Here is a 15382-nt window from a genome sequence, read left to right on the forward strand (position 1 = left end):
CTGAATGGAACAGGGCAATGCTATTGACTGAATGTTATGTGTGTTGAAAATTTTATATTTTCAACTTTATGTTTTTTTCCAAAAGACCAAAACTTTTACTCATGTTAGTTTCCCCTCTCTCCAACTCAAGAGTGTGGATATAGTCTGTGGTACGAGTTCCCTAAAATCCAGGCCTTCATAATGTTTTACATGGTTCTGCCTGGGATTTCCTCATCTCTCTTACCTGGCTTGCTATATTATGTAACTAGGAATGGCAATAGAGAAATAACTTACAAATGCGTTAGAACTTTCCTACAGAATAATGAACAGCTAGTATCTGAAAAGACACACAGAGTTATTAAATAAACATTACATTAACACAACATTAGAGAGTTGAAGGAAAATGAGAACTTTGGATGAGAAATCCATCAAGTATTGTAATTGATAACCAATAATTTGATTTATACCGTACAAAAGCCTCAACTATTAGGAATGCAAACAGTGATGAGTTCTTTTCAACTTTGAGAGATAGGTGAGTTGTCGCCTTCTGTTTCACTGGTGAAACAATGAAAAACTAAAGGTGGTGTGGTCTTTCCACCTAATGAGTTAATTGGCTTGAGTGGAAAGGGCCCAGACTCATTGACTGGTGCTTCAGCAGTGGTTACCACTGTGGTTTATGAAACAGAGTAAGTGGGGCCATAAAAAGACAGGGATTCTTAAGCATTGACTTTTATGGAAAAACCAGTTACATACTGCTTTTGCTTTGGTCTGTAGTTACCAGCTGACAAGTGGATACAAGCCTGCCCCGATGGACCTGAGCTTTATCAAGCTCACCCCGTCTCAGGAAGCGATGGTGGACAAGTTGGCAGAAAATGCCCATAATGTGTGGGCCCGGGATCGAATCCGGCAGGGCTGGACCTATGGCATCCAGCAGGTAGGTGGTGCCACGCTGTGGCATGCAGATTGATGTTTACTGGAGGATTAACTAGCATGATTGTAACAGGAGAGGTTAAATAATGATGACTTAAAAACTCATATCATACAGCTATCTTAATGTACCGATGTGCTAAAACACCTTTAGTGCTGGACTTGAAAATTTTCAGATGACTGTACCTTTGGGTGTTAACGTGAGGTGCACATGAATATTACCAGGGCAATGATTTATAGCGTGCTTTTGTGGCGTTTCTCTCTCTGATGTTGTATTTTAGGAGAAACTCTTGAAATATGAGATGATTGAGATAAAATAGTAATAGAAGAGGCCCACAATTCCACATTCAAAGCCCCTGGGCCCAGATGAATTTCAGAATCCAGATGTTTCTTGGTTTTCAGAGTGGTGATGGGATGGTTTTGCATGTTACCTGGCCCCCTCTGCAGGGCAGCAGACTGTAGCTTCCTATCTGTTCAGCACAGCGTGGGCAGGATGACATCAAGACGGTAAATAAAGGCTATAAGCAGCCTTGCCTCAATTCAGATCATGTTTTGCCACCCACTGAGTCTTTGTTAAACTTAGTGAAAAATGAGTTTTCGGAGGCTTCTGGATTTCAGAGTAATGGAGCTCTGTGAATGGGGGCACCCGTGGGAGGAGCTAACAGTCACTGCATAGGGAGGCAGCATAGCAGAGGGGCTAAAAGCAAACTTTAGCCTCCCTCTTGGCGACCACATGCCCTTGGTTGGGAAGGCTACACAAATTCTCTGTGCCAGTGTTTTCCTCATCAATAAATGAATGAACTTCCTTAAGTACCTTACGTACAAGGAAGGCTTATGACAGTCCTGGCACCTAACAACTACTGTGCAACAATTTGCTATTCGTGTAAGAAGCCAGTTACCCTGCCTACAGTTTTTCACATATTTTCTTCTTTAACTCTCACAACAATTCCAGGAAGGATGAACGGTTTTGATTCCCAGGTCACACATGGTGTGCAGGGAGCCTTACAGAGCCATTTACCCAGCACACACGGCGGCAGGTGGTGCAATCAGGTTGGGGTGAACCCTCCTGGCTCCAGAGCCAAAACTCTTCCCTTCCTCGTGGCACTGCCTCTTGCCAGCTCATGGTGGGTGGCCTTTGCTTAAAGATTTTCAGGAATAAGATGGATTATTAGGTATAGATTTCGACTGTGGTTCAGGATGAAGGCTAAATGTTGGTTTGAAAAAAAATGTATGTCTAATCCTTCCAAGCCAGTGATTTTTATCATGTAAGGGTAAAGAAAGCTTGAAGAGCTTTGTTTTACCTTCTGAAATGATATGTTTTTCTGTTGAATTAAACTAACTGTGCCTGATGAGAATGTCGACACTAAATGTGCGTAAGCAGTGTGTGTGTGTGTGTGTGTGTGTGTGTGTGTGTGTGTGTGTGTGTGTGTGTGAACCTGAACCTCATACCACAGAGGGGTAATGGCTTCACATTGGCTCTCTGCTTGCCTTGAAGACCGCATGGCTCAGTCGACAGGCAGGAGTTCCCCAGGCCTCCGCTTCCGGGAGGCCGCCACTTCCTGCGCACGAGGTCCTGTCTCCTCATAAAATCACAGGCTCTGCCTGAGGCGGCCCAGCCCTCATGGGAACCCTTTCTCATTCCCTCTCCCTCCCCATCCCCCACCACATTCCCCACTGATACCACTCATTGGCTGCATTATTTGAGTGAGTGTTGTCTTTAATTTTCCATCGCCCTCCTGTTAACATAATCCAGTTCAGACTGCAAAGTCCTTGAGAGCAGGAGTTCACTTGTTATCTTTTCTCTGTCTCTCTGATATAGTTATTTCATACATGAATGTGCATGAAACCCTGGTATCTGCTTTTAACAATCAGATTCCCAGCACACAGCTTCTGAATTTCTATATAGGAAAAGTTTGGGGGGGCCAAACCATGTTGAAAAGAAGGGGCGCTGTGTACTGCCTTGATGCTGCCAGCACTCTGTTTACACTGCTTGTTTATCTTGGGGTGGCTTTGGAATGGCGTCCCCAACACACCATCCAGATAATTCTGCCTCCGGGTGTCACAGTTGCTCATGCATTCCAGATTAGGTATTTAGTACCAATCATTAGAGAGTGGGAAGCAGAAAGTAGGAACAGTTTTCTTCGCTCCTGCCCAACCAACCCTGTGCACCACACAGCTCTTTTTGGAAAAGGTTTGGGAATATCCACAGCCCCCCAGTTCCTCTTCATGCTAAGGTAGAGAATTGAATGTGCCTCTGGAAATTTGAAAGTTTGACAAAAGCTGCAGCCGAGTCTCAGCAGTGAATGGAAAGAAGTCATCTCTTTTTTAATTTTTTTTTGTTTAGAAGTCATTTCTTAAGTGGTTGTGCCCTGCAGACTTGCAGTCCTTGGTGCCTCTCCACCTCCCATGACAAGAAGTTTTGTACTTCCTCTAAAATTAGGAATCCTTTTGCTATGACAGTAAGATAGCCATTTTTTTACTTTGTCAACACAATTTTAGCCACATTTTAAACTTGGAGCCTCATTTTAATAGACACATTGTGAGTTTTGCAGTTCTGTCAGTACTCCTGGTTTCACTGGTTGATGGAGTCAACTTAATGCATATTTTCAAGCTATTTGAGGTCATAGAATGGCTTTCTTTTGTAGACTGGTTTTTCTATTAATAAGGGATAGCAGCTTACTTTGTTCATTGTCTCAGAATCCTGTGACCAATACTAATTTGCTCTTCTCATAACCAAGACTTGTCAGTCCACTGTGCAAGGAAATGATATGTCCTCTAGTTAGCCCATGGCCTGTGACCATGGCCAATGGAGGATGGTTTGAGGTCCTTCAAGTTGGCTTTTGTTGTTGCTGTGGTTATTGTCACATTTTCTTCTCATGGAGCGGGATTGCTTTAAATGGATGCAGCCATTCAATTAAATCCTCTTTATATCAATATAGTGTTCCTGTAACTTCTATAGCCTGAGAAGACAAAGGGAATGGGGATAACCAGCTTTGCCCTTCAGGGGCCTTACGTTTAATTTTAATTTACTTTAATTTTAATTTACTTTAATTTTCTTGTATTTACTGCCTCATTTTCAAAAGTTGTTGAAATTATTTTGATGACCACTCACGTTTTTTTTCCCCTGTAGGATGTAAAGAACAGAAGAAACCCTCGCCTTGTTCCCTACACTCTTCTCGATGACAGAACCAAGAAATCAAATAAAGACAGCCTCCGGGAGGCTGTGCGCACGCTGCTGGGGTACGGCTACAACCTGGAGGCACCAGATCAAGACCACGGTATCTCAGTTTCACTTTGTTTCCCTCTGGTTACAAAATCATGTAGTTGTTTTTCAAAGCTCAATACATGAATAAAAGGGGGAGTACAAGACAGAGTCCTTTAGTATGTAAGTTAGTATGTAGTATGTAGTTTACAGCATTTTTTTTCCCTGAAGGGCACTGAAGGATTAGACCCATCTATCAGTAGAGTGGTTCAGGGCTGCAGTGAGTTTGCAAAGGGAAGAAATGAGTGTAACTTCCCAGAGAGCCTGAGATGAACAGTTAACTCTCTGATTATGATATTGCGCCCCCCTTACCCACCTTCACTCCACCTGCTCTCCTTCAGAAGAGCTGATTTTAGTTATTTATGGGAATAAACTGTAGTGGGAGCTAGTGTTTTCTAAAGCTTCCTTATTTATACTCATTCATGTAGGCAATATTAATGAATTAGTGCAATTGTCTGCTTTAAGGAAAACGCAGAATAGACACTCAATAAATATGTGTTAACTAAATGGATTTTGAAAAGTTCTAGGTATAAAGAGCACATTCCCCTTAAATAGTACCTTTTAAGAATGTGGTTTAAAATGAGCACCTTGTTAATTCTCTGCTCCTGTAGCAAGAGTTGATATTGTTGACCTTACGTGAATAGACAGCCAGATAGTTCTCCAGCGAAATGGGTTTATTTGGGAACAACAAGGAATTGTAATTCAGGATACATATGTCGCCCCAATGCCTTCCGGCCACCATGTTTCCTGATGTAACATTGGCTGCCCCTTTTAGTGAGGATTCCGGATTCCTGTACGTGATGTGTTGCTTCTCTCTTGGGGCTTTCCACGTTTGTCTTTCTCTTTCAATAGTTTGATTTTTGTTGAGCTCCTTGTTTGTGAACACTTTCCATCAAATTTGGAAAGTGTTTGGTCATTATTTTTTAAAATATTCTTTCTGCCCTTTTCTCTCTCTCCCCTCCTTTTGAGACTTTCACTGTGTGTAGGTTGACATGTTTCATTTTATCTCACAGGCCTTTGAGGTTCTGTTTATTTTTCTCCATTCCTTTTTGTGTGTGTTTGTTTCTCATTCCTGATAACCTCAATAGCTCTAGCTTCAAGTTCATTGAGTATTTCTTTTCTGCTGGCTCAAACCTGATGTTGAACCCCTCTAGTGAATTTTTAATTTCAGTTGTACTTTTTAACTCCACAATTTCTATAATGTTTTCTGATATCAGTCTCTTCACTGATATTCTCTATTTGGTGAGACATCATATTCATTCTTTCCCTTAGTTCTTTATACATGTTTTCTTTTAGTTCTTTGAACATACTTAAAATAGCTAATTTAAAGTCTGTCTGATCACTTCAACATCTGGGTTTCCTCAGGGACAATTCCTATAAGCCTGCTTCCCCCTGCGAGGCATGCACGAGATGTTTTCTTTCTGTTCGCATCATTGATAGTACGCTGGCAAGGTTCAATCTTACGTGAGCAGTGAATGGTGACGCTAGTGTAGTTAGTAGCTTCCACAGTGGAGGCCAAGATCCTGCTTCTTGTTCACCAGTATACCCTAGAATCAAACAGCATGCCCACCGTGTGGTAGGTGGTGATCTTTATGGAAAATGCATAGGAAGGATTAATTTCCAGTTGGACAAATTAGTGACGGGAGAAAATGGCATCTGAGTTAGATATTGAAGCGATCAAAATGTAAAGGCCAGTTGGGAAGTTCTGGGGAAATTGTGATTTTCAGAACTAGGATGATAAAAATGGAAATTAACAAGTAGATTTGAGAGATTTTTATGGAGTAAAGTAAAATAACTTTGGTGATCACTAAGATAAGACTAAAAATGTTAATTTGTCATTGGCTCTACTGCTTTTGCTGACATTAAAAAAGTTAAGGGCACTAAAATTTTGATAGAATTTAATCTAACCCTATGTAATTAATCAGGGTTATAATCTATTTTCTATTAGTCAACAGAATACTTACATGTTACAAATTGAGTATAAAGTCAGTTTTGAATTGTACTGTTTTTGGAGTATTGTCCTAAGTACTATTTTTAAACATTTGAAAAATTAATTTGTTTTTCATTATAAGGTTTTATCAAGGCTTAAATTGCTTAATTAGAAATACGAGCAGGAGGTTAAAAGGATGGCTGGTTAACATCAATAACTTTTTTTAATTAAAGTTTATTGGGGTAACAATTGTTAGTAAAGTTACATAGATTTCAGGTGTACAATTCTGTGTTACATCATCTATTTATATCACATTGTGTGTTCACCACCCAGAGTCAGTTCTCTTTTCATCACCATATGTTTGATCCCCTTTACCCTCATCTCCCACCCCCCCCCCACCCTCTGGTAACCGCTAATCTGTTGTCTGTATCTGTGAGTTTCTGATTCTTCATTTGTTTGTCTTGTTCTTTTGTTGTTTTCAGTTTTATATACCAGATATCAGTGAAATCATATGGTTCTTGACTTTTTCTGTCTGACTTATTTCACTCAGTATAATAATCTCAAAATCCATCCATGTCGTCACAAATGGTACTATTTCATCTTTCCTATGGCAGAATAGTATTCCATTTTTTATATATACCACAACTTCTTTATCCATTCATCTATCAAAGGACACTTTGGTTGTTTCCATGTCTTGGCCACTATAAATAAAGCTGCAATGAACATTGGAACACATATATCTTTACGGATAAATGTTTTCAGATTTTTTTGGTAGATACCCAGGAGAGGGATTGCTAGGTCATATGGTAATTCTATTCTTAATTTTTTGAGGAAACTCCACAGTACCTTCCATAGTGGCTGTACCAGTCTGCATTCCCACCAACAGTGTATGAGGGTTCCCTTTTCTCCAACACTTGTTATTATTTGTCTTGTTGATGATAGCCATTCTAACTGGTAAGAAGAGATATCTCATTGTGGTTTTGATTTGCGGTTCTCTGATTAGTGATGTTGAACATTTTTTCATATGTTTATTGGCCATTTGTATGTCTTCTTTGGAGAAATGTCTCTCAGATCCTCTGCCCATTTTTTAAATTGGATTGTTTGTTTTTGTTGTTGTTGAGTTGTATGAGTTTCTTATATATTTTGGATATTAGCCCCTTATTGGAGGCATTGTTTGCAAAAATCTCCCATTTGGCTGGTTGCCTCTTTATTTTGTCGATGGTTTCTTTTGCTGTGCAGAAGCTTTTAAGTTGGATATAGTCCGCTTGATTTATTTTAGCTTTTACTTCCCTTGCTTTTGAGGTCAAATTTATAAAATGCTCTTTGAATCCAAGGTCCATAAGTTTAGTGTCTATGTTTTCCTCTATGCAGTTTATTGTTTGAGGTCTTATGTTTAGGTCTTTGATCCATTTTGAGTTAATTTTGGTACTCGGTGACAAATAGCAGTCTAGTTTCTTTCTTTTGCAAGTGGCTTTCCAATTCTCCCAGCATCATTTATTGAAGAAGCTGCCTTTCCTCCATTGTATGTTTTTGACTTCTTTGTCAAAAATTGTCTGTCCATATTTATGTGGGTTTATTTCTGGTTTCTCAATTTTATTCCATTGGTCTGTGTGTCTGTTTTTCTGCCAATACCATGCTGTTTTGATTATTGTAGCCCTGTAGTACAAGCCAAAGTCAGGAAGTGTGATACCTCCATTATTGTTCTTTTTTCTTAGGATTGCTTTGGCTATTCGGGGTCTTTTGTGGTTCCATACAAATCTGATGATTTTTTTGTTCTATTCTTTAAAAAATGCCATTGGGATTTTGATGGGGATTGCATTAAATCTGTATATTGCTTTGGGTAATATGGCCATTTTAACTATGTTGATTCTTCCAATCCATGAACATGGAATGTCTTTCCATTTCTTTGTGTCTTCTTCAATTTCTTTTAAAAATGTCTTAGAGTTTTCAGTATATAAGTCTTTCCCATCCTTGGTTAAGTTTATTCCTAGGTATTCTTTTTGTGGCAATTGCAGAAGGAATTTTTTTAAAAATTTCTTTTTTCTGAGATTTCATTGTTAGTATATAGGAATACATCAATAACTTTTTAATTACATAAATATTCCTAAACGTTTCTAGATATGTGTGAAATTTAAACAGACTAACCTGTCTTCCTTCATATTTTACCATAACTTATAGTTTTAATACATACTTGTGTCTTGGCTGCCCTCTAGTGGCCAATGTTTTAAGTGAATGGTTTGGGTTGCAGCCTTCATAGATTGCTTAGGCCCTGTTGGATCAGTTATCGGTGTGTGAGCATCTCTCTGTGTCAGCATCTTTCAGGGTACTGGGAACACAGTGCTCTTCTGACCTTGCTCTTAATCTCGAGGTGGGTTGTTAAAGGCATAATTCCTGAATTTCTTATTTGAGTACCAACAGCCTTGATAAACTAAGTCCATTAGGAATATATCTGCTGACTTCATTTTTAATGTCAATTATGATTATATTTATTATAACAACATAAAAAATCATTTATATAACATACACCAGCTAGAATTGTCTACCAAACATATATGTATGTAGAGTGTTTAAAATCAAGCAGACCCTAGAATTGCATGTTTGGGGGACAGTTGTGCAGCCCATCAGCTGCATGCCTGGGTGTCTTTGTTCGTTGATTCAATTCGGCAAGTGTTTATAGAGCACTCACTTTATGTCTAGCTGCGCGATGTTACAGGTTTTCAAAAGAAATTTGTTATAGATTACCTGGGTCTCTCTCTGTCTTTTTTTTTTTTTTTTAACTTCTGTGGATCTAGATTTTTCATTTAGCATTAGTGTTTTATCAAGAAACAGAGTGTTGAACTGTTGCTTCTTTTTATTTTATTTTATTTTTAAAATTTTTATTGGGGAATATTGGGGAACAGTGTGTTTCTCCAGGGCCCATCAGCTCTAAGTCGTTGTCCTTCAATCTAGTTGTGGAGGGCACAGCTCAACTCCAAGTCCAGTTGCTGTTTTCAATCTTTAGTTGCAGAGGGTGCAGCCCACCATCCCATGCAGGAATTGAACCAGCAACCTTGTTGTTAAGAGCTTGCACTTTAACCAACTGAGCCATCCAGCTGCCCCTGAACTATTACTTCTTAAACTGTGGTTGCAAGTTCCCCGAAACTAATGTGAGAAATGCAGAATATGAGCCATGAACCACATGGACATTTGGTGGAAGATCTAATGTGTCTATAAATTGTATATTCATTTCAAGTTCAGATTGAGTGTCATCAGTGAGTGTAAAACTGGAGCAGCAATGTAAGGTCAGGAAAAAAACACAATAGGATTAAGAAATCCTGCATTGTCACACCTCTTATTGCCACACATTTTCCATATAACCCCGATCCCTTTTTTATTATCCATATTAGTGGAGAGGATTAGTGGCCAATTTTAATACCAAGAGAAATGTGTGTGGGGTTTAAGGAAATCATCTTTCTATGTTTATATGAAGTTGGCCTTCCAACATATTTGACCTAAATCGATATTAAAGTTTGTTTCCTTTCATTGAGCACACTGCATATAAGTGGAAACCCATGTCCTGGAAACATATGAGGAGAAAATGAACGTATGAGTTTTTCAGTAGTTTAGTGTCCACACTTAGAAGATAGTGTGTTTTATCTATTAGTGCATACTAGAATATAATGTATCACTTTATTTGCAAATGTTGAAAAAATTAAAAACACGGGTAACTGCCTAAAAGCTTTCTTCTTTCCTGAAACGTAATCTTCAAATGTTTATGTAGTTCACAAATCCTATTCTGTCTCTTACATTACTTTAGGGAAAGTTACAACCATGATTTAAGGAAGCAGCAGATCTGTGTGCTGTTTATTGAGGAAATATTAACTCTGAAAATTTGACTTTTCCTTTTGGCCATATTACGTATTTACAACTATTTTCTATGTAGTAGTAACTGTCAAGTGTCATAATATCTCATCTTTTTTTCCTCAAAAAGTAGTTTTCTCTCATAAAGACCTTTCATAAAGCGTTCCATTACTAAGTAATGGACATGAGGAATTTTTTACCCTTCACCATAGAGATGTTTCTGTCTCTCATTCAGGCCCCTGTCCACCCCCAACCTGAATGTATCAAAAGCAAACTTTTACTCTTCAGAGAATTTTGTATATGCTGTATGCTCCGTGTGGTATTACATGTGTCTTATTTTTAAACTGTATTAGTGCATACCTTTTTTTGTTACATATGCAGAATGCAGTTATTTTTATTAGGATTGCAGTCTTGATGTGGCTTCTTCTGTATATCCTTAGTCATAGGACATCTGTTCAGCTAGTCTTCAGATGGTTCTCTGGGTTGATTGTTCTATATCTTAGTTGTAATTTTTATGTGGTCACAGAAGATGGCAAGCACTGCGTTCACCTACTCTGCCATCTTGACCAGAACCAATGCATTCATTTTCAGTATGATGTTTGAATATGTTACATGATGTGAGTGTGCCTATCTGTGTGCATGAGCCACACATGTAAGGTAGCATTTTGAATTAGAGACCGTCACTGCTGTAGACATGAAAGTTGCTTGGAACAGACTAGGTGGTAAGGTGTGTGCATGTGTGTTGTGGGGGGATGGTGGAAAAAGTGTTGCTTTTCAGAAAGTTAACCCTGTGGTTGAAAGGTTTGTTAGCACATACAGTTCCGCCATACGCCCTATAATCACCCCAAACATCATAAAAAAGCAATAATTCATCATGCCATTAAATTAACTCCTACTATGGAGCTAATTAGGACCTCAGTCAATTTTTCTTTTTTACTTTCATCTTAAATCATTAACGATGACCTAACTGTGTTTATTGGTGACCTTTAGAGCATATCTAGATTATTTTCATTGCTCGAAGTTATTATTAAACTTTTATTATTTATGGTCTTTCCCAACTCTTAAAAGGAGAACAGGTGAACACTAATATTTAACCAGCAGCTACACACTCTGTGCCAGCTCCACAGGCAGAGAGCAGAGAACTCAGCCAGAGGCCACTCCCGGATTCTGCCATCGATAGTTGCGTGACTTTGGTCAGATTACTTCCGTTTCCTTCTCTGTATTTCACCTATATCCATGTCCTGTGAGGTTCAGTTCAGTGCACCCTGTCCCTTTGCACTGTGACTTCTGAGAGTTTCCAGTCTCATGGTCACCCTGGTCCCAGGTTCTGTTTTGCAGCTCTGGCACTCCCAGTGCCTGTGCGTCTTATTTCCTACAGATATTCTTTCCCTTTGCATCACACCAATACCAGTGTTATACTTGACCTTTTATTTTTCCCCCAAATCTCTTAAACACAACATTTGTGTGTGTAGCGCATGCCAGTGATTATGTGGGTAGTGGGAAAGTTTGCCCTCAGCCATCCTGTCTGGGAAATTTGTGGATAGTTATTCTCCGCTATTTATAGTTTTTTCTTTCCCCCTCACTTCCTGGCTGCTTTCCCCCTCTTCTCTTTTACCCACGATGTCCATTCATTTCTTACACAAAGCAGTGTAAATCTCTTATACTTTCTTCTTCCCATCTATGCCCTCATGTTCGTCTCACCTCCCACTACCAAACCACCAAGCGGCTGCTAGGTTTTTGTTCTACAGAAAGATAATTCCCTCCTGCAAAGAGGCTAATGCATCAGCATCACCTATACACACCGCGTCTCTGAGGCTTCACAAGCCGCCTCTCCGGTGGAAGCCCTGTGCTCTCCACTTCCTGGTACCTTCTGACAATGGCTGATAATCTAGAGGAAAACAGTTTGTACAATGTGAACCAAGATGAGAATAGAAAGAATCATTAGCATCACCCCTGGAGGTTTAATTACGTACTAAACTTGTGTGATCTCCACCGCCCTCTTTCAGTATCCGGTCCGATGGTCACCAGACTCTCCTTCAATTCACAGCTGCCCGAGCCGACGCGTGCAGCGGCACAGGGGAGAGGTTCCGCATCTTCCGGGCTGAGAAGACCTATGCTGTGAAGGCAGGAAGGTGGTATTTTGAGTTCGAGGCCGTCACTGCTGGAGACATGAGGGTTGGTTGGAGCAGGCCAGGCTGTCAGCCTGATCAGGAGCTGGGCTCCGATGAACGTGCCTTTGCATTTGATGGCTTCAAGGTGAGTGGACGTGGCGATGCACCAGACGTCGGGGCCTGCAGGCTCCCCCACGGCCATGGCCACGGTGGTGCTTCCCTTGAATTTCCTTTGGGTAGTACAGTAACACCAGCACCTTCCAGAGCACAAATTTGGAAAACTAGTTCCTAGGAAAGCTTTTGCCCTTGTTGTCTCAAAACATTGTTCTCCACCCCACAAATACAGTGAAATTGTTATAAAAAAGATGAATCACCCTGGTCTACCAAAAGTGTGAAAAATACATATACTATTTAAAAATGCATACACTTTGACACAGCAATTTCATGGAAGAAATTATCCTCAAGCAATAATTACTGATAGGCACAAACATTTAATAACTGCAAGAATACCTAAGGCTATGTGGTTTATAATCACCAAAATTTTTCATTTTCTACAGTGTTAGTAACTTTCATTTCTTAAGCTGGGGGAATGCTGGTCAGGTGCTTATTTTATTATTTATTTATACATTATATACATGTTTAAGGATTATTTTATCTTTAATATTTAATATTTAAATATTTAAAATAAAAATATGTACATATGAACATAGCCAAAATAGAATAATAACAGTCAGTTGGGGTTGATAAAATTATACATATTTTATTGTTTTATCTTATTTTTATTCTCAGAATTTCTTCAGTGAATTTGTATTCTTTTTCACATGAAGGAAACATTTAATTAAAAAAGAAAATTAGAATAAATAAGCAATAATGTAGAGATTTGATAATTGGATACTCAGGTATGTATGTGCGGGAAAGCATTTCTAGGCTAGAAATTAGTATTATGTCTTCAAGGACAACTGACCCACTTTGCTCTGAAACATGACATTTCCTGAATCCTGTTTTTTATTTCAGATAGAAAAATTTAGCACCTTTTGATACCTAATTTAGTTAAATAGATTTTTCTAAAAAGTACAATATATTGTACTTGAGAAGAATCTTATTGTTTTCCATTGGTGACTATATCCCACTACACATCAGTTCACAATGGAGGTGATGCTTAAGGGGAAAGTTAAAGATGTACCTGACAAAATAATTAATATAACTAATTTTGTATCTATAAATCAGTAGAAAATACTATAGATTCAAAAGTCACATTTATCACATTATATTTCAAATGTATTAGATTGGTGCAAAAGTAATTGCAGTTTTTGCAATTATTTTTAACCTTTTAAACTGCAATTACTTTTGCACCAACCTAATATTTATAATACAAGGTTTCAGCTATCTTTACAAAACAGTGTTGGTATCTACATTCAATCTTTAGCTTGTATTTCAGCAAACATATAAAGAATATTTTTAGATTTGATTTGAAGCTTTTTGTTTGTTTGTTTGTTTGTTTGTTTGTTTGTTTTTATGCTGAAATACTTCTAGATTTCTGTTTTGTTAAAGTATTGGTGCCATTGATTCCAAAGAATGAAATTTTATTTTGAAGTAGATGAAAATGCAGTTGTCATTTTTACTGATATATTCTCAGCTTATAATTCTTGGTATTTTGGGGCATAGAGAAACATAACCCATATCCTTGGAAGCATTCATTGTAGGGAGAAACATTAATTTCTAAGGACAGTTTTTCTCTTAATAGAAAGTATGTGAAGTAGAGTTTTAAAATGAAAGACTCAAAATCATGAAATAGCATTTGGGTTTTGCTCAAGTCAAAGACATATCATGTTAATAGGGACTTAGAAATCCCAGACACTCCCTGTCTCGGAGGGTCTTGCAGGGGACAGATGTGCAGGCTCGGGGTCCTGAAGGTGGTGGTGGCTGGGGGTGCTGTTGTCCTGGCTTTTGTGGTGACAAATGACTCTTCTGTCCTAGGCCCAGCGCTGGCACCAGGGTAGTGAGCACTTTGGGCGCTCTTGGCAAGCCGGCGATGTTGTGGGGTGTATGGTCGACATGACAGAACACACCATGATGTTCACACTGAACGGAGAAATCCTTCTTGATGATTCAGGTTCAGAACTGGCTTTCAAGGACTTTGACACTGGTGACGGTGAGTGTTCAGGTTGTTGGCACCGTGAGGCTCTTTGTTCTGATGCTGCATATCCGCCATTTTGGTTTGAGGGCCAGCGCAGGTGAGCTACAGCCTGAAGTCACATGGTGCCCCACATGGCTTATTGGATCAGACACACTTGAAATTACTTTAGCAGAAGTGCTATCTGTACTACTTAGCTAGACTTTCAATAAGGCAGAAATGGCTTTTACGAGTGTGAATAAGAAAATAAATGGCAGGCAAAAGGTTCACTTTCCACAAATGTTACATTTTCATTTGGAATTCCCCTGTTTATTCAGCTGCTTTTCACTTCTTTCTGTTAATTGGTTTCATAAAAATGTAATGAGAACCTCCGTGTATCAGGCCCTATGCTGGATGATGAGATGACAAAGGTGAGGAAAATCATTTGTAGATTACAGTATACCAGAGGAAGTCAACACTTGCTTCATTTCAGAACAGTGGAGAAGTTCTAAAGTAAGAAAGTCCCATGGAAGTACCATGCAGAGAGCAGACACCTCTCCTGTGGGCCCTGAGATGACATGGGGCAGAACTGTGAGAGATGAAAGCCTGTTGTGAAGCAAATGAGAAGGCATTTGTTCTTCAGAGTTGCACTTCCAGTAAGGTGGCCACTGGCCACATGGGGCTTTTTAATTTACATTAATTTAAATTAAATAAAGTGAAACATTGAGCTTCTTAGTGGTACTTGCTACGTCCTAAGCACTCAGTATGGAGTTCCGGCTCGCGCTGCCCATACTGGACAGCACAGGTACAGCACACTGACACCGTCTCATAAATTCTGTTGGACAGGGTTGCTCTAGAACTTAGAAAAAAGACAGCCTTTAATAAAATGCTACTTGAATATCTCATTCAAAAGGAGCTAATGATTTTGTCCAGAATGGCTTTTGGATGTATCCTATTCTTTGAATATATATATATATATATATTTACATTTTAAGCTACACCTGAATTGGTACTTTTAACATTCTATAAACTTGTCACTGATCTTCCAAAAGTTAGCCAGCTCATTATTTGCATTAAGTTCTTCATTCATTCATTCATTCATTCATTCATTCATTCATTCATTCAGCAAGTTTCTGAGCAGGTATGACCATCATTTCCCAAACACACGTTTGCAAAATTAATAGGAATTTTGTATTTTTATAACTTGATTCCTATTTTGT

The 15382-nt window shown here is 38.9% G+C and overlaps 1 protein-coding gene across 9 annotated transcripts in view; it reads left to right on the forward strand.

Annotated features, from left to right (window-relative positions):
• Nucleotides 1-15382, forward strand: part of RYR2 (ryanodine receptor 2) — a 568842-nt gene that overhangs the window by 352786 nt on the left and 200674 nt on the right. For all 9 annotated transcript variants that reach the window (XM_088799091.1, XM_074316770.2, XM_074316771.2 and 6 more), the window contains 4 exons: nucleotides 754-913; nucleotides 4037-4184; nucleotides 11986-12194; nucleotides 14027-14201. In XM_088799091.1, coding sequence (XP_088655217.1) covers nucleotides 754-913; nucleotides 4037-4184; nucleotides 11986-12194; nucleotides 14027-14201 — 692 coding nt within the window. The remainder of the gene's footprint in view (nucleotides 1-753; nucleotides 914-4036; nucleotides 4185-11985; nucleotides 12195-14026; nucleotides 14202-15382) is intronic.

This window comes from Rhinolophus sinicus, chromosome 6 (assembly GCF_057876585.1).
Source record: "Rhinolophus sinicus isolate RSI-liver-muscle chromosome 6, RSI-T2T, whole genome shotgun sequence".
Classification (NCBI taxonomy): Eukaryota; Metazoa; Chordata; class Mammalia; order Chiroptera; family Rhinolophidae; genus Rhinolophus; species Rhinolophus sinicus.